The sequence below is a fragment of the Sebastes umbrosus genome, chromosome 1, assembly GCF_015220745.1.
Source record: "Sebastes umbrosus isolate fSebUmb1 chromosome 1, fSebUmb1.pri, whole genome shotgun sequence".
Lineage (NCBI taxonomy): Eukaryota > Metazoa > Chordata > Actinopteri > Perciformes > Sebastidae > Sebastes > Sebastes umbrosus.
In genome coordinates this window covers 27,832,262-27,852,677 of record NC_051269.1, presented here as the reverse complement: position 1 = coordinate 27,852,677, position 20,416 = coordinate 27,832,262, and the positions used below count along the sequence as shown (strand labels likewise).

General features: G+C 39.9%; 1 protein-coding gene across 4 annotated transcripts in view; it reads left to right on the top strand.

The window, feature by feature from the left end:
* The first annotated feature begins 5,562 nt into the window (after positions 1-5,562).
* erbb3a (erb-b2 receptor tyrosine kinase 3a) overlaps positions 5,563-20,416 on the top strand; it is a 23,707-nt gene continuing 8,853 nt past the window's right edge. For 2 of the 4 annotated variants that reach the window (XM_037771315.1, XM_037771302.1), the window contains exons 1-15: positions 5,563-5,912; positions 13,278-13,435; positions 13,868-14,054; positions 14,369-14,494; positions 15,093-15,158; positions 16,817-16,935; positions 17,246-17,387; positions 17,639-17,752; positions 17,871-17,991; positions 18,140-18,213; positions 18,312-18,402; positions 18,579-18,596; positions 19,487-19,704; positions 19,791-19,926; positions 20,086-20,179. In XM_037771315.1, coding sequence (XP_037627243.1) covers positions 5,825-5,912; positions 13,278-13,435; positions 13,868-14,054; positions 14,369-14,494; positions 15,093-15,158; positions 16,817-16,935; positions 17,246-17,387; positions 17,639-17,752; positions 17,871-17,991; positions 18,140-18,213; positions 18,312-18,402; positions 18,579-18,596; positions 19,487-19,704; positions 19,791-19,926; positions 20,086-20,179 — 1,752 coding nt within the window. In that variant the 5' untranslated portion in view covers positions 5,563-5,824. The remainder of the gene's footprint in view (positions 5,913-13,277; positions 13,436-13,867; positions 14,055-14,368; positions 14,495-15,092; positions 15,159-16,816; positions 16,936-17,245; positions 17,388-17,638; positions 17,753-17,870; positions 17,992-18,139; positions 18,214-18,311; positions 18,403-18,578; positions 18,597-19,486; positions 19,705-19,790; positions 19,927-20,085; positions 20,180-20,416) is intronic. The other 2 variants (XM_037771323.1, XM_037771310.1) reach the window with 1 other exon arrangement.

Here is a 20,416-nt window from a genome sequence, read left to right as displayed (position 1 = left end):
TGTTAGTTCCAGCATGATCAGTTGTTTGGTAGAAAAATTACCATAACCAAATTATGTATTTTGCATCATAACTCCTATGCCAAACATGTTACGGTAAAAGTAAAAGTATTGTTAAACTCTTTACAGTCACTGTATTGTCAGGATTAATGAACAAAAGGATTAAGACTTTGTATGCAACAGACAGGATATTATAAAGTCTAGCCTAGGTTCTCAGATAGTGTGATTTGCTTCATACAACATCACTGAATTCGCCATTAACTATTCACCTGAACAGTTTATGATATTGTGAATGGTATCATTGTAAACATTGGCCATCTAAACAAAGGGATAGACATCACCTTTTCTGTGTTATCATGTTTGGCACAGGAGCTATGATGCAAAATACATAATTTGGTTATGGTAATTTTTGTTACGATGGCTCCATGTCTCAAAATGTTTAGGGCTCCAAACTGTTCAAGTGTACCAAGTTTCATGCCTTTATAAAAAAGTGAACATCATTTTCACATATCACCTGGAATATAACCCATTGCCACTGAGTCAGGGCCTCATCAGTTGGAACATGTTTATATTGACAATGAGAAAACATAAAATAATGGATAGAGAATTAATTTCTTAGTACAGTTTTTTTAGTTTTAGTATTATTTTGTGTTTCTGCTGCAAAGAAAGCCATTTACAAACTGCCCCAATAACAGAATCCAATGCAAGGTTCTGAACATTTTATCAGATACAAACTGCACAAAGTTACGTTTATTCTGATAAGAAATGTTGTTATTGTTGTTAGTCATATAATATATAAATTTAAAGCTCTTTTTGTGCTCTTTATGCTGGAACTATCCATGGGCACAATCGATCAATATGGAGTTAGTTATAAGGGCATTTGGAGTTGCATTCAGAATTTGCCCTATTGCAGTATTAGAGGTCAAAGGTCAAATTATCTTGACCTCAGTGTCATGACAATGTGACTGAAGGATAGATTATAGTCTAAGCTTTACAACGATATATGACTTCATGATATTGTGTGTTGGTTTCCCTCTTTTATACTGGATCTATGTGTAAAATGGCGAAAAAAGATGGAAAAGTTTTAATGATGGAGGGATGAAAAAAGGAGTGATAGCACATAGAAAGCTACCATTGCTGTAATGCTATCATGCGTTTTCCAACACTAGGGATATAAACCTTTAAAAAAATCACTATGAGACATGGTCCCTCCAAAGTGGCACGATGGCCACATTTTGGGGGTCTGGCTCATTGACTATAGAGGCTTTTTTTTTATTTAAGAGTATATTTATTGATTTCAAAAGGGTCGAACATTTAAGGATTAAGGAGCATAAAACAAATATGTACTCTCTTTTCTAACTCCCCTTCAACACAGAACACATTCTCCACACACGAGAGCCAAAAAAAAAATATAGAAATAAACAAAAAATAAAAATACATAAATTAACAATAATAAATAAAATAGAAATATACCAAATATACATATGCGCATACATATACACACACAGAGCACAACACAATACATTTGGGTCAAATAGACTTTTATTCCTGTTTTTGTGTTGCAGCTAGGTCTGTCAATCGATTAAAAATATTTAATTGCGATTAATCACATGATTGTCCATAGTTAATCACGATTAGTTAATCATGATTAAGCGCAAATTAATTACACATTTTTTATCTGTTCAAAATGTACCTTAAGATTTCGGAGATTTGTCCAGTATTTAATACTCTCATCAACATGGGAGTGGGCAAATATGCTTTCGTTATGCAAATGTATGTATATATTTATTATTGGAAATCAATTAACAACACAAAACAATGACAAATATTGTCCAGAAACCCTCACAGGTACTGCATTTACCATAAACAATATACTCAAATCATAACATGGCAAACTGCAGCCCAACAGGCAACAACAGCTGTCAGTGTGTCAGTGTGCTGACTTGACTATGACTTGCCCCAAACTGCATGTGATTATCATAAAGTGGGCATGTCTGTAAAGGGGAGACTCGTGGGTACCCAGAGAACCCATTTTCATTCACAGATCTTGAGGTCAGAGGTCAAGGGACACCTTTGAAAATGGCCATGCCAGTTTTTCCTCACCAAAATTTAACGCAAGTTTGGAGCGTTATTTAGCCTCTCTCGTGACAAGCTAGTACGACATGGTTGGTACCGATGGATTCATCAGGTTTTCTAGTTTTATATGATGCTAGCTTTAAAACTGAACCCTTTGCGACCTACGAAAGATCGATTGCGTTAATGCGTTAAAGAAATTAGTGCGGTTAAACAGATTTTTCATTATTATCGCATCAACGTTGACAGCCCTAGTTGCAGCTGATCATTTGTGAGACAAAGACACAACAAACAGGATTATTATAACAACAGATTCCTAACAAACGCTAAAGTCACCACTCTGTGTGTGTGTGCTACTTTGTTATTGAGAACAAAAGTGCAGACAAGACTCTACTGTTCTCTTGCCGCAACCACTTATGACGTTACAATGTTTTTGTGTTTCCCTGAACTTCAGCAGGCTGTTTCTGTGAGGAAATACTTTTCAGAATGACTTCCTGGTAGTGGTCAAATATTAACCATTTGTTTTGAACACCCTGTAATGGCAATTTTCATATCTGCAGTTTAACACTGTACCTTTAGATAATCTCAGGGCCTCACATGTTCAATTTTGTCACCATAGGACAGTGACCTGACATTTTAGATCTCTGTAACTGCAAACAACAGATTGCTGAAATACTTGTTATGTCTTGTGATGCTCTGTTGTCTGCTGTGTGCTGACGCATTGATACACTTTCTATCCCTCTCTTCCTTTCTTCTTTGCACTTATCTTCGTGTTATGCTTTAAATGTATAAATACTGACTACTCTTTGTATTCGGGGCTCACTTGCCACAGTCCACAACAGGTGGCTGTGCTCGCGAGTCCATCTGCAGATGCTTTAGTTATTAATGTATGCCTTTTTATTAAATTCACTGAAAGACAAGTTGTTACGTTGGTTTGTGTCTTGTTTTAACAGAAACTGCCACCACAACCCCTTTTCTTTTACATTTCAAGTGACTCTGACTGGAAATGAAGAAGTTCTGGTGAACTGGAGATGTTATTGCCATGTGTATAATTTTATGTAATTAAACCAGTTCAGATTCAAATGTTTGTTTTGCTTGTGTGTGCATTTGTGTGTGTGTGTGTGAGTGAGTGACAGACAGACTGGAGCTGCAGGCAGAGCCAGTTTCTACAGAGCTGTTTGGCTGGCTCGCCCACTCTTACAGGCAGACGATGTTTGCGTGAAGCTTGAGTGACAAACTAACATGATGACAAGAGATAGGATTTCTAACAAAACCAGATATTAGTCTGGCGTCAAGAAGAACACACTTCCTGCTGTCTGTGCGACTTGACTTGGTTTATAAATACTACTTACTTGTCAAACAATTAGCTGACACTGTTATGCACAACTCATACACTAGTTAGTCCGAAGTGCATCTGTAAAATCACGCAGCGATAGAGTGATACAGCAGTAAAACAATCTTACATTTGCAGGGCAGCAGCATGAAGGAGTGGAGGGGTCAAAGCCCGATTGTTAAGACAACAGGTGTAAGAAATGCTGATGAGGATCATGTGTGACACATGCAGAGGAGCAGGAGGAGAACTGGGGGGTTATGTGTTGTTATTTTCAGAGTACAATGGTCCTTTCTTTGATGAAGTTTTTAAGGGGAAAGAGGAAGTGACTCACCTGTTCTGACCGTAATGATACGTGAACTCCGTATTTGCATTTTCACAGTGATTGAACACAAAAATGTGCACACAATGTTCATTAAATGTATGACAAATGCAGAACACGGGGGGGAAATGTGCACAGTTGCACCCACACTGCTGCTGCAGGATATTCTGCACATGTAGTCTGAGAATCAGTGCCGTTTTTGAGAACTACGATTAAAAACGTCATACTTAGTCACAGGTGTCAGACAGCACATTGTAGATGATCTCACTCAGTCTTTTCACACGGTGTTACCAAAAAATCACACACATGATAAGACATGCCTCTCTCTGGTCCTCTCCGTGGAGCTCAAGGTGCCGTGTAATCACAATGGTTTGATTGTGACTGGGAACCTTTGTGGCTCTCTGTCTAAATCCCCCATCTGTCTTCACTGTCAAACTGTCGCATGAAGACAAAATGCTCCATCTCTGTGGTTACAGGTTTTTGGACAAGTTGACAACATTGTTGTGAAAGCTCTGGTGTGTAAATGGACACATAAACTGAGCACACAGCAAGTTGCAGTTTTGCTTTGCTACATGAGACTATTTTCCCTCTACTTTTGTATTACATTTGAGAACAACATGTACTTCTAAATCATGTACAAACATCTTTGGGTTTTTTTCCTGGCTCTTCCTAGAGCTCATCTTAAATTGAATTGAGAACAAGCTTTTATTGTTTTGCATCCAGCAAACACAAGGCTTTCATCCAGGAGACCGCTGTTCGTGTCCCGCACGTTACGTTACAATCTGCTGTTGTCCCGTGTTCACAAGGTTCAGTGTCATTTTCACTGCGCAAACGTAGTAGTTTTAAACCCAACCATGTATTTCTTTCCTAAACCTAACTATAGTGGCTTTGTAGCTTAATCCCAAGTGACGCCAAGGAGCGGTACTCAGTTGGTTGCAATCTGTAACCACACCACTAGATGCCGCCAAAGCCTACACACTGTTCCTTTAATATTTAATGATTTTATTGTGAAGCACATTGTAGGCTAACTTTTGTTTTGAAAAGTATTATATCAATAACTTACTTTACTGCAAACCCGCTGTGCACTATAACATCCAAAGCCTTCCACATTTAGACTATTTGGCGTGGCATAAACACTTAAAGGGACTGTTTGTAATTTCTTACACTCTTACACTTCTTTGCGTGTTGCTACACTGTTCAGACTCAGGCTTCAACACAAACTACACGGAAGCATCAAAGTTATATCTAGTGAAGCCCGTCTTGCTAAACAGTGTTGACCGCGCTCCGACCAAAACTCCGGTGTCTCCCCTGTTCCCTCCGGCCGCGGTCGGGAGGCTGAGGCAGGAAAAGCCATCACTAGGATAAGCAGTGATTTATGGAGAGCAAGCAATTTCTGATTCTTACAAACAGTCCCTTTAATGAATGATTCCTATTTTTATTTTACAAAATGAGACCTTAAAAATGTTTTCATATAAAACATTGATCAATAAACCTAAATCAACTGGTGGGAAAGCAATTTTTTGCAGACGGTTGTGACTCTTGTCCCCTGAATGCATCCATTCATGTGTTTCATGGCATCAAAAGCACCTTCATTTCCCTGGAAAATGAAACTTACAGTATGGGTTATAGGCTACTGCATCTTTCAAGGTGTTTTCAAGGTCTGCATCGTGCTTCCAGGTTTAGTAAGAAGTCTCGTGGCTGCAGTCTGCAGACAGGAACCTCCCACATAAATCAGTGCAGAGGAACAGACGCTCCGGCCGCTGATTGGCTGCACGCTGCGCTCCAATCACAGAGCTTCAGTGATTCCTCTCACGGAGCGGGCGGATTCACTTGTAAAGTTACCACTCAGTTAAATGTCAAACAGAGAAAACACAAACAGGTTTTCACTACAGGGCGGATTTACTTCTTCATCATTTGAATACTAGAAGAAAGCGAAGGAACGGAATAAGGAAGACAATCTGGATTAACACATGTTTCTAAATGGACTCTCTCGGATTGAAATATATGGATTTTTTTGATGAGAAAAGGACAAACTTCTTCTAATTAATTGTGATGGCAATGTTTGTTTAAAAAGGACACCAAGCTTGGACATTAGAGTGAGGATGACCGCCCCTGTGAGGAAGCTGCTGCAGGTGCTGTGCGTCCTGCTGCTGTGTGCTCTCCAACTCTGCAGAGCACAGACACAAGAAGGTGGGTTCAAACACACACATTAACACACAATCAACACTTTTTTATACTCAAATATCCCAGAATATGTTTGACAAATCCCCTGTGAACACCTGGATTAGAGTTGTTTACTAGGCTGCTGCTTTGTAAAACACCTGTCCTGCCTCACAAACCGCACTAGAGAACCTGTTCCGCACACGTCAAACGTGTTTGCTGTGAGTCACCTGCTGCTGCACCTCTCCCACGACTCTGTGTGTGTGCTTTATCATGTTTGTCTCAATTGTTTCAAGGCTTTGCGACAGAGGAGCCCAACCTTACACCGCCTGTTGACTGACGACCACAGTCAGCCCAAAAGATCTTTCTCTGTAATGCAGAAAGAAAGAAAAAAAAACTTTCTCTGATGTGTTTTAATCCACATGTTCTCAGTATAGTCAGTGGTGCTGGGAGAGGTATTCAGATTTATTAGTTTACAAACAAAAGTGCTGCTTTAAGGAGTAAAATGAGGCTACATTTGCATTAACATCTCTAGTTGCTAACACCTTACCAAAAATAAGTTTATTCAAGTGTGAAATTAGCATACATCTTTGAAATTTAAAGTAAGAGAGTATACTTTCAAATGACTTCTTATGTACTTATCAGAGATATACCTAACAAAAGTATACATAAATATACCTGGCTCACACTGACAAGTATACAGAACAGTCTAAGTATACTTGGTTTATACTGATAAGTATATAGAAAAGTCTAAGTATACTTGGTTTATACTGATAAGACAAGTATACTTGGCTTATAGGCCTACTTGTGCTTAATCTTTTGATCGACATATACTTAAGAAAAGTATAATTAAGTATTCTTGCCTTATAAGCCTACATGCTTGGCTTGTAGTTGTGCGTACTTTTTGATAGAGTAGCCTATTAAAGTGTGTGAGCTATGACTCAAATAAATGTAGTAAAGTAAAAAGTGCAATTCTTCTCTCTGTAATATAATGAAAATGACATAAGGAAATCCTCAAGTACATCAAAACTGTCTTTGAGTGCAGCACTCGAGTAAATGCACTCAGTTACTTTTCACCACTGAGTGTATAGCGATGTGTTTGAGGCAGAGACAGGTGTTGTGATTTGAACCGCATAGCGAGACTCTGTGAACTTTGACCTCGGGCTGTTGTTGCCGTCACCTGGCTGCAGGTGAGTCGAGTGGTGCTCTGAGATTGAGAAAAACAAATGTGATCATCAATCTTTAGGCAGCTGATGGTCAGGTGACAGGTTAGCCTCTGGCACCTGAACTGAACACTAAAACAACAAACACACTTGTATGGAAAAATACAATTTGGTCACATGAGAGGGAACATTTGATTGTTTGGAAGAGATTCTGCAATAATGCAGTAAATACGCTCTTATATCCACAACAAGGTACAATACACACTAAACCATGTTAGCTTTGTGAATGTTTAATTACATATTCTTTATATTGAAAAGGAGCATTGATGCAAACCTGATGAAACATGTTTGTTCACAGTTACTCAAGTCCTTAGAAATAAACTAAAGGCATTTTCAGGAATTTCAGATTAAATATATATACATCTATATCTCTATATATGTATATATATATATATATATACATATATATATATATATTGGTGTCAAAGCAGCATTTTCTCTCATCATCGTGCCATTTAAGCCAGTTGTTGAACAGGATTTTGTTGTGCAGTAACGAGGCAATTATTATGAAAGAGGTTGCTGTTATGTTGCTGTAAGGTCGACCTGTCCGCCAAACTTTATATGAACATATCAGTTGTAATACATGAGGTTAACTGGTCAACCATAATAGAAGAACCAGCTTTGCCATGTGTTGGGGGGCATTTAGAGTGTCTTTTTATGTTAAGACAGTTCTCATTTTAGATCCTTACTGCTCTTTTCTGCAAGAAGCATTGGGTTGATTATTATTAAGAGAAAATGCTTTTTACATATAAAGCACAAGAGGGACTCACATTACAACAACATGTTATAAATAAACAGCACAGGTATTGCCAACTTGTAGCACTTTCATTTTCAAATACAGTTGTTGTGCCAACAGGAAGTGAAATTTGATTCCAAAAAATGACATCATGCTGTATTAGTGCAAATACGTCAGTTTAATGTCTCAGATGTTAAATATGTGTTATGTGTATCAGAGGGGACTATATATTTCAAGAAGACAACAACAGGTGGTGCCTCTTTAAATTGCTTCTGTACTTCTACTGTTCTGCTGTGTATTTTTTACAGGTGTGACATCGAAATAACCGATGTGTCAAAAAGCAAATATGCTGCCGCTCCTGTTGGTTGGATGTTAAGCAACTCTCTGGGACGGCCTCAGTCTGTTCTCTTTAAGTTTTAAGCACGTTCATTTCTACACAACCTCTGGCTGTGAACCAGTGGAAGCACCACAGAATGAAATAGTTCATGTGCTCAGGTGTCTGTCTTTGTGCTTTGCGAGCGTGCGTGCTGCGCGCTCACTTGTGAGGTATGCAGTAATCTCTGGCACATCCTGTGCCAAGTTTCTGTTTACGTCAGTCATCGTCTCAACCGCTTTATTGAGCTTGTTTATCTCCTCCTCCCTCTTTTCTTTCTCTCCTTCTCTTTTTTTTGAAACCCTGGTAGTAGATGAAAATCATACAGCTGAACCTGATCTGTGTTGTGTTTTCGTCCTGTGTTAGGTTACACTTTAGTGCCGAGGACAATGAGACCATTTTGCTTTGAGTTCATGTGCTGTATATGATAGTTATGGAATAAGTGAGAAGGCTGTAAAGAGTGAGGAGACACACACACACACAGAGAGAGAGAGAGAGTAAAGTGTCCTTGCAGACAGATAGAGGCTTGGCTGCACATCTTGATGCACTACGACGCTTGATTTGCACTCTTTCAAAATAGGGCCATTGTGTGCATGTGTGTGTGTTAATGTGTGTGTATTGACTCTAAACCCTCCACCCTGTTTCTTTTTTCTCCATCATCAATCTGCCAACACTGAAAGTCCTCTTTTGACAGAAAAAACCCACTCAGCCAGTTGAGATTTCTGTAACGGCTGACATACCATTTTGTCACATACTGTACTGCATGTGTACATACTGGTTTGTCTCCCTCTCGAGTGGGTTGTGCTTGAACTGTATGCATACTGTACATACTGCGGCGCGTGGAAGGTTCTTGAACGTTCGTGCGCAGATGTTCACAAGTATTTCCCAACAGGCAATTGAAACGGTGTAGAGTCAACAGCAACAAGTCATCCACCGATAGCTTAACTAAGGTGGGGTAGATAAAGAGCTTCACCCTTGAGCAGCTCATAAACTGACATTGTTTCAATTGAACAGCTTTTAATGAGCAACAGTTCCTGAAAGCAAATTAGTCATTGCAACTCAATGTGATAACCCTGATATAGAGCAAGCTGGGGAATCTAATATATTGGCCCGTGCTACAGCATGCATAGTTGTGAATGTTAAAGAGATCATGCCCTGTGGCATTAAAGGAGTGCTCCAGTAATATCACTTGCATAAAGTTGATTAACTTGCAAGAAATATATTTAAAAAGATAAAGTCTAGTCAAAATGGATAGGTCTACAGCAGAGGTCAGAGCCCTGTATGGGTCAAGCTCCTAAAACACTTCTCTTAATGCAACTCATTAGAGTCTTTTGTTAAGCTGCGTTCATGTTATGATCATAATTCTGAGTAATCTCTGACAGCTCCGATGTCTCCCACTCGTGAAAAGAACAGATAACTGACAACAAACTGGTGGAAAATATCTGCAAAGCCACCATTGCAGTTGCATCTAAATAATATATTATATGAATAGTTTGACATTAACTAACATTAAAACTATATATATACAGTATATATATATACTGTATATATATAGCCATCTTGGAATAATGCAGGAAAGCTCCCAAGTTGGAACAACTGGAAGTTTTCCTGTTCTTCCCGTTCTTTTAGACATTGCATGCATGCACCATAAGACCCTGTCTGTCCTGTCTGTCAAACTCCATGCCTCCAGTTTGAAGATGTTTTAGCCTGCTTTCACAGGCTGAGTAGTAGGCTTCTCCTCCTGACGAGTAAATTGATCTTAGTCTGTTAAATGAGTGGAGATCCCCTTTAAAGGGTCAGTTCACCCAAATCACACAAAAACATATCTTCCACTTCCCACTAGCCACGCTGACACAAAACCAGGACACATTATTAAGATATCGGCCTCTTAGCCCTCCTAGCCCTCCACTCCAATAACACTGACCGTGAATTGTGTTTATGTTGCTCAACAATTTGAAAAATGACATTTAAAGAAATCAAAAGCAATGTGTCCTCCCGGAAACAATGTTCTGGTTATTCTTGGTAATCCGCAGATGTCACTAGATATTATTTCTGGAAGGAAAGCCTTGAGTTGCATAAACAAAATTCCATTCACTTCTGTTGTGTTGCAGGACTTCCACAAACTAGATGAGACCAAAACTATCTATCTAAACACAATTCAGGATTGAAATATGTGTTTTTGTGATTTGAATATAATTTGCTACAGAGCCACTTCCTGTGAACCCGATGTTCTCAGAAACACACAATAAAGGGACTCTTATCAGGACTTTATGGACATAGGACATGCTCGGTGCATGCGTCTCTCTTACACGCACACACACGCACACACACACACACACACACACACACGCACTGTGCTTTGACGCCCCTGCTGTGCTTTGTGAGGTTAATAATCATTAGCCTTTTTATGTCCTTGTTGATCCTGTTGTTCTACTGGGCTCCATTTTGACTCTGATGTAAGTAGAAGGAATGTGTTTGTGAGTCTGTCGAGCGTACTTCATGTGTGTGACCTGAGTGTAATAAAAACATTCCTTAGATCGTCACTGAGTTCATCAAAAACCAATAACAAGTCAACAAGAGTTAACTGGTTCATGATTATGCTTAGACTGAGGTGAAGTCAGTTCATCCAAATAACAGGAACAATTTAAAAATCACTATTGCATCTAGTGATATCCGGCCATGCAGATAGTTTTTGTTTTATTCGCTTAGGTTTTGAGACATTAGTCTTTGAGATTTCTGCCACCACTCCAATGAAATGGAGATGAGTGGGATTTTGTTTGTGGTGCTCAAAGAATTAAAAATTACATCTTAAAGAAATCCAGAAACAGTGTCCTAATTACTCTGGATAATCCACACAAATACTTTTCATTGGAACCTTGGAACAACTGTTTCTACTGAAAAAATGAGGGATGCACAATACGACTTTTTAAAACAAAGGGTGACAAATAAATACGTAGATATACATTTATTCAATTGTTCTTTTATCAAAATAAGAAATTGTGCACCAGCAATATGGTAAAAAAAACGTCAAAATTAACAGGAATTACAATTCAAGTGTAAACCTTTTTAACACAGCAACAAATTGTTCAAAACTTAAACAGGAATTAAAATTCCAGTATATAATATATATAGTATATAAACATAGAATTGAATTGAATAGAACGGCCCCATTGTCACCGATATCCGATCCAGCTATTTGAGTCAGTATTGGCCCGATATATCGATCCAGTATCGATGAGAGTCTCTTAGAAACAATTTCCCTAGAATCCCTAGAAAAAGATATGTTATGCACAGATATGTTTCTGTTGCTTTTTTTAAATTTGAATTTTCCAATGCTATGAGCGCTAGAAATTAAATTTAATATCACAAAATCTTGACGAATAATGCCAAAATTATCGACATCATTGGAAGTGAGAAATGTGTTTTTCGTTGGCAGAGTATGAGTAACGTCATAAGTGCAGATTTACACTTTACACTTTACACTTCGTGGGCAAACGTATTTGAATGTATGATTGTTGAACATTGGGGGATTCATGTGCTGCTGTAAAAGCCTCTGCTTTTCTGGGAAGGCTTGCTACAAGATGTTGGAGCCCGGTTGCAGTGATTTGCTCCCATTCAGCTACAAGAGCATTAGTGAGGTCGAGGACGGATGTTGGGCGATGAGGCGGATTTCCAATTCATCTCAGATGTGTTGGATGGGTGCAGGCCAGGCAAGCTCTTCCACACCAAACTGGGAGAAACATTTCTTTATGGATCTTGCTTTGTGCGGGGATTCGTTTTCATGTTGAATCAGATCTTCTCCAAACTTTCACTTCGGGAAGTGCACTATTATTTGAAATATCATCGTATGCTGAAGCTTTAAGTTTTCCCTTCAGAGGAACTGAGGTTCCCGGACCATTGACAAAAACAACACCAGACCAAAAGTATGTGGACATATTGTGTTTGTCACAATGTGTACATTACACAAGTATGTTTTTGTATATTGAATCAACAGGCATGGTTAATTCTCTGTCCTTCCATTTTCTCTCTGCTGCTCCTCTCCCGTCTGACATTTGAATAGCAAAGCAGCCTTCAAGTGACGCTGAATGGCTGAACATCCCACAGACCATAAACAAGGCCTCGTATGTTTGTCTCAGAGAGGGACATGCCCTGTGTACAATCCTCAGCTTGTTTCACACTGTTACAGTACATTCATTGATATTGTGCGAGCCGGACACAGTTGTTTGTAGTAAGTGGCATAAAACAGTCTTTATAAGGGCTTATACGCTGTTCCCTCATAAATGATTTTTAACAGACTACTTTTATTTGTTTTGCAGTGAACATTTTTCTTTTTGGCTTTTGTGGTACTCTACCTCTTCCTTCCCATTGGGCAAAGATGCATATGATGACTGATGATACTATGAAATTGTCTGTGAAATGCAATGAGTGAAAGGATGTTATTAAAGGATAAAGTTGTTGTTATTCTATATTATTCTTATTGATAACAAATACCATGAAAAGACCAACTACAGTCCATGACAGACATGAAATGAGCCACACGACATACTGTATTTCAGACTTGTTCCAGAGCTGGATTTTTAGTTAATATCGTTGTTACAAATGTCAGTGGGATTTTGAATGAGGTTTTCTTACTGCCGGAACAAGTTGTGGTTTCACTTCGGCTCTCTATATACTTTACTTTTTATAAAAGTCTACATCATTCTCTATAAATGCTTGGCAGGCACTGTAGTTTTTATCAAACATTACTAAAACAGGCGTAAATTATGTATTTGTTAGGGACTATTTTCAGCTGTGGATTAATATATATTTGGTGTGCTAGTGAGTATTAACAGCAGCAGGACAGACTGAATACGTTTTGGACAGTAGTGGAGGAATAAGCCTAATCAGGCTTTGGATATGACAACACTTGTGAAAAAGGATCAATTCATTGTTTGTTTTGGTCTTTACATGGGATTTGTTAACAATAGGAACATTTTAAAATATCATCAGACCTATCCTTTTAAATCTGTGTATCTAATTTAAACATATTGACATTAACAAGAGTTCATTCTTTACTGCTCCAGTGGCCGTTTGTACCGGCACCCAGAATATTCTGAGCACAACGGGAAATTCAGAGATCCAGTACAACCTGATGAAAGAGAGGTACACTGGCTGTGAGATTGTGATGGGCAACCTTGAGATTACCATGATGGAGCACACCAGAGACTTCTCCTTCCTGCAGGTGAGGCTTTGAACACACGGAGGCATCACCACACACTTACAGAGAGAGCATGTTACTGGCACTACTTTCACAGAGCTACAGGGTATGTGTCACTGAGAAAAACTGCATGGTGGCTAGTCTAGACAAGGATATGGATAAACCTGATGCCAAAAACACATCCCACGTCTGAGCTGTTTGTCACGTCTACATAGTGGAGGATGTCTCAAATGCAGAATGAGCTCATTTATGTCCCCCTCCAAGTCCTTTTCTAAATCAATCATGGTGATATATTAGTCATGGTGACTAATGACAACCCAAGCAAAACACCCTCCCGCTGCCAGCTTGTGATAACAATCCCTATGACTAACAAAATCAGAGAAAGGTCAGTAGGTGTTTTTCTGAACACCTGTATTTCATTTAATTTCTCTTTCCCGTTACTTTTTAACCCTGCAGTCTATCAGGGAAGTGACAGGCTACATCCTGTTCGCCGTCAATGAGTTCACCCGCCTGCCTCTGGACCACCTGCGCGTCATCAGAGGCACCACACTGTACGAGGATCAGTACGCTTTGGCTGTGATGGTCAACTATCAGAAGGAAGGGCAGCATGGCCTGCAAGAACTGGGCCTGACACACCTCACAGGTACACAGGAAGTCCGTTAGTGTGTTTAAGTGTGGGAGGCTGGAGTGGAGCAGATAAGGATGTGACACTCGGTTACTGTTGGAGCTCCCACACCCACACAGTGCAGCCACACCTTCAGAGTACTGGTCGTCGGCGAGCAGCGATGTGTATAGTCGCAGTGATGTGAAGTCCCTGGAATGTCTCAACTGCCAGTGTAACATGAGCACATTATACTGAGTTCGTATGAGCAGTAGTAAAGGATGAGTCATGGGGCCCGTTCGGGCTTGTCTTGCTAATTGTCTTTCCCTATTTAAATGTTTGTGTGCTGCCCACAGAGATACTGGAGGGAGGAGTCAAGATCATCCAGAATAAGTTCCTGAGCTACGCCCAGCAGGTGAACTGGCAGGACATAGTGAAGGATGCGAAAACTCAAGTAATGATTGAGGGCAATGGGCCTGAAAGTGAGTGGAATGGATGATAATTACACATACAAGCATCAATTACCTTCCATTTAAACGTCAGACTTTTGCCAGTTGCATAAAAATAGACCTAGTCTTTGTCTTAAATATAACTTTCAGTCAGACTTGCTATAGACACTTAAATTGACCCGTTGCATAAAACCTCCCTATGAGTGACTAATGTAAGACTGATAGCCTGTTGAGCAATGCATTATGGGTGAAATAAAACACCTCACAGAAGAGAAAAATGGCAGATGCAACAACGACATCGCAGCAAGTATGGGAGAAAATATCAGGAAAGCATAAAGCATAGTCCAATCCATCAAAAAACAATTCAAGAATATGGAACAAGAATCCAAAAAAGTTATGGATAAACGGTTGAAATAGCTGACCTTCTAACAGATTGTTGCCATAGCAACAAAGCTCTCACCTAGGAGAGAGGTGGCTAACTTATTTATGCAACAGACAGGCTTTTTGTAGTACTAATTAGATTAGTCTAACCTGATAATCTAAAGCAAAGACTAGTCTTATGCAACTGGCCCTTGTTTGGTCTGCTTTAAAATGTAAAAATGCATTCACTGATAATACATTTGTGTCTTAGAGCCTTGTAACGAAGCATGTGGAGACCTTCCATGTTGGGGTCCAGGAAATGACACATGCCAGATCTGTGAGTGACATCAGCATCCCTTTATTTCACATGCATCAACTCAGTTCTGTAATGCTGTGGTTCCCAAGTGGGTGTTGTGGCCACAGATGAGCTAAGGATGCAGCAAGATTTGTAGATTTCCATTTCTTATTGAACATATTCAATAATGTTTCACCACAAAAGAAAAATAGGCAACATTTACATCAACTTCATTTTTTAACTAGATGTTTTCAAACATTAAAACATAAGAAATAAGAAATAAACACTGAAATCACTAAAAACATTGTTAATTAATCAGTTGTCATAGTAACATACATATCCACGTAGCAACATATCTTAAGGCACAGTCACACATGCGAAAAATTAACATTCGCCTCCCGTTCACTTCAATTCTATACGAGTGAAGAGGTGACAAAACATTTGCTTCTGATGGCGAAGCAAATTTGCATCTTTGCATTCGAAATGCAGTTCAACTTCGGTGAACTTTCAGGCGAATATCGCCTTGGTAGGCGATGGTCACTCGCCTGCATTTGTGCATGTGACCATGCCCTGGAACTGCAGATTTCTGGGGGGTTTTCCTGAGGCCAGTATTATTTTGCTTACTTTACCTACTTATTACTTTACTAATATTAATGTTAGTTCAAATACTGTATGTCACATATTGTATATCAGTCTTGTTTGATTTGTTGCATCATTTAAAGGGACTGTTTGTAACTTCTTACACGTATAAATCATTGAGGGTCGGTGTCCCATGCGCGCTCCTGCGTGGCTACGCTGTTCAGACAAGACTCCAACACAAACTACACGGAAGCGCCAAAACCGCAAAGTTCTATATAGTGAAGCCCGTCTGTCAAACAGTGTTGGCCGCGATCGGAGGTCGCGGGGGAGACCATAGCTTTGGTCTCCAAGGCCGGAGTCTCTGCTGTACTCTGCTCCGCTGCTCCTCTGCTCCTCTGCCTGCTTACCTTCACTCACACACCGTGCTCATTCTCGCTCTTTCGCTCCACTATCATGTGTATGCGCGCACACTCCACACTGCAGAAGAGTTAGTTTAGCTCTGAGAATATCTAGTGAATGTACAGTGGACGTTTATGCAGAAATAAATGCTGCAGCTCCTCCAGACCAACAGAGGTTTCCCGTGTCTTGTGAAGTGACGGGGCTCCGCAGCGAGAAAAGTTATCGTCTCTGACCAAAACTCCGGTGTCTCCGCTGTTCCTTCTGACTGCGGTCGGGAGGCTGAGGCAGGAAAAGCCAACATTAGGATCAGCAGTGATTCATGGAGAGACCTCCGTCTGGTCAGCTAACATTACTGCCAAGCAGGTGAAATATAGAGTGATATTGTGCTTTTAGCTGACGTGCGTCGCCTCACTGTTTTGAGCGATGCTCGTTCATGTCTATGTAGAGGGAGCACAAGCGCAAGCCCGAGCAACAGGACGCTGACTTTCGTTGACTTAACGGCCACAGGTGTCGCTGTTAACAAACATTTCTGATTCTTACAAACAGTCCCTTTAAAATACATTTCTATAACAGATAACCATGGTGTCATTTCTAGTTGAAAAATGTGCACATTTATGGATGTTGTATGAGTGGGCATGGAGGGTACAATCATTCTGAAGAGGAGCCATGCTAAAAGTTTGGCTTCAATAGATTAACAAATTAACTCTCAAACTCTCTTTCAGTGACAAAGACTGTGTGCGCCGCTCAGTGTAACGGCCGATGCTTTGGTAGAAACCCGAGCGAGTGTTGTCACATTGAGTGTGCCGGAGGCTGCACTGGACCCCTGGATACAGACTGCTTTGTGAGTCTGCTGCTTCAATAGGCATTTTAACACAGAAGACATTTTGACATGTCACAGCAGGAAAAGCACTGGGGTAAATAATAAAATCAATGAGTTTCAGGGTCCTGGTATCGTGCACATTGACTCACTGTCACTCAGTCATGACGTACTTATTTGAAGACAACAGAGCCATTGTTAATGTTATTAGACACACCTGTGCTTTTCCTACGATGACAAGTCAAGATGGGTGCTGTGAAAATTGACATAAGCACATAAAACATATCTATAAGCTGTGTTGCTGACTATGCTGTCTGTGTGTGATGTTTTACAGGCTTGCAGGAACTTCAACAACTCGGGCGCCTGCGTGCCTCTGTGTCCCCAGACCATCATCTACAACAAGCACACATTCAAAATGGAGCCCAACCCCAACGCCAAGTACCAGTATGGCACCAACTGTGTGGCCCAGTGCCCCCGTGAGTCCCCACACACGCTGCTTTATACCCACATATTCACACAGACTCACAGTCTATATGTAGTGGCTGTTCTACCCATAGCATCAATGCAGTTATTTTTATGTTAACACAAGATTTTGTTCAGCATTCAAAGTTTTTCGTAAAGCGTCAGCTGTCGTAAAATACTACTTGTATCTTAGCGCTCATGTATATTTTTGGTTAAGTGTCATTTAAGTCACTTATTTGAGCCATTTTTTGTTTCTCTTTTACAGCTAATTTTGTGGTGGGTGGCAGCTCATGTGTGAGCAGTTGCCCATCTGATAAAAAGGAGGTGGAGAAAAACGGAGTGAAAAGATGTGAACCCTGTGGAGGCCCCTGTCCAAAAGGTATTTAAGACAGTACAGGACTACCCTCTGAGCCACAGCCGCCCGGTGACAACCCTAGTTGTAAATGTTTTCATATGTTTTTAACATTTCCTCTTCCTCTTCTTCATCTTCCTCCCAGTTTGCCATGGCACAGGAAGTACTGTCAAAGGACAGACTGTAGATGCTCTAAACATCGACAGTTTCATAAACTGCACTAAGATCCAGGGCAGTCTGCACTTCCTGGTGACTGGGATCGAAGGGTAAACTTGTACTATTTGCCATTAGTTTTTATAACATACACCTGAGCTTTTACTGTATTTAGTAGGTCAATATGTATTTTCATCGGTGCTTCGTGGATGCTTTTTGCAACAGGCCTTTATTTTTTCATCTTTTTGTTTCTGTTCAAAGTGATGACTACAACAAAATACCAGCCCTCGATCCAGAGAAACTGAAAATCTTCAACACTGTGAGGGAGATAACAGGTGCGTGTTTGTTGAAACTGTCAGTGTACTTTTGCTTTTACGTCACAGTGTTTTGCAATATGGTTAATGCCTCTGGAACACTATGTCTTTATTTTCAGACATCCTCAGCATCCAGTCATGGCCCGAAAACATGTCAGACCTGTCAGTCTTCTCCAACCTCCAAACAATTCAGGGCAGAACACTTTACAAGTGAGACGCAGTTGTTTTTATCTCTCTTTGTTCTGTCATTGTTTTCGTTTGTCTTGTTGACTCATCGTCATGTTACTATCATGTTGTTGTGTACTTCACTGAACCTTCACCGGCATCAATCTGATCGTCTTGTATCTCTTTGTTCCCTTGTTATACCTCATGTTTACCCCATGTAGAGGAGTGAGCTCTAGAAGGTACAGTATATATTTCACAAGCCCGCCTGTATCCGCCTCTTCATGCACAGCATCTTGGTTTAAAATCATTTTCCTTGGTTTAGATATTATATTATCCTTACAGGGCATATTCAGTACTGGGATTGTGTGATTGAGTTGGTGGTGGGTGCAACTCTTTAATGACTTCACATGGTTTTCTTGCATGCTCTTTCTGATGAAAATTGATGGTATTTGGCTGCAAAATGTTGTAATCTGAGAGTCGGGTTGTATTTTATGGAAGCGAAGAAACTATTGTACTAACTATTGTAAAATTGAATCCCTTCTGACTACTTACATCATTTTTAAATTTAAATACCAGTTTACTTCAGTTTATTTGCACAATTATTTGGATACAAAGTACATACAATAAGAAAAACAATAATTTCAGTGCAGAAGAGGAAGGAAGCCTGGGAGGCTTATTCAGAGTCCTCCCCTATTTAAACAAATAAAAAAAGTATCATTTATTACTCATCAAAAACAAAACAACACAAACAAAACAACAAACAAAGAACACATAACACACAAATATCAGACCTGTGTCAGTTTATGTTCTGTCATTGATATGATCCAGTAGAAGTTCAGATGGAAACCCCTAATATTTGAAATGTGTATTTTGTTTGTCTGAATTTGTGAACCTTAAAAAATATACTTAACACCATGTTATTTTTTTTTAAATTGCAAAACTTTAAATTACCTTCTGAGAAATTCACAGGATTTATAATCTCACAAATTCAGAAAAATGGTTTTCAAAGTAAAATACTCAGTTGCCCATAAAATTCAAATTATAAAGCAATTTCTTTGCTTCCATAGTATTATAAACACAATCACAACTATTCATTCTTCTCACATTTATTCACTATTTATTATTTCAGGGGCTACTCTCTTCTGGTGATGAGGATCCAATCTCTGACCTCACTGGGGTTGCGCTCGCTGCGAAACATAAACGACGGGGGCATTTACATCACAGGAAACAAGAAGCTCTGCTACCATAACACTGTTAACTGGACGCGCATCTTGACCAGCGGCTCTCTTACGCAGCGACGCCATAAGCGCATCGACATGAAGCAGAACAGACCCAGAGACCAGTGTGGTGAGTGAGGGTGGGTCACTTTTAACTACCTCCCTTGTCAGGTGTTATGATGATACAGTGTTTTTTGTTCTGTTGTGTGTGTGTAGAAAGCGAGGGCCATGTGTGCGACCCCCTGTGTTCCTCTGATGGCGGCTGCTGGGCCCCGGGGCCAAACCAGTGTGTGTCCTGCAACAAATACAGCAGGGGAGGAACGTGCGTGCCAGACTGCATGTTCTTAACTGGGTGAGTCTTTACAAAAGAAAAACTAATAATATGAATAATAACATTCACAGTGTTAGTCTTAATATGAGTAATGTTTGCTGTGGCGTAGCTGTCCCAAGTGTTTCAATCTTATCTGCAGTCTGTTGAAAGATTGTGATTGACTTTTTGTTCTGAACGCAGGGAGAGGCGAGAGTTTGCTTCTGAATCAAGGGAGTGTATGCCATGCCACTCCGAGTGTAAGGTCCAGGAGGGGAAGCAGACCTGCACAGGCCCGGTAGGATTTTCTCTATTCGCTTATTAACTGGCGCCAAACAACAGGCTGAAAAGCTGCTTTACAGTAATATTCACAAAACAAGTTCTCAAAGCTCAACAATTAAATTGTAATAGTTTTGGGTGCGTTGCTGCCACCTAGTGATAATTCAATCAGGAGAGACTCGTATGAATTGAATGGTGATTTATTACAAAGTGCACAAATTTATGAATAGTAACAGTCTTTGGCGATTTAGACCCA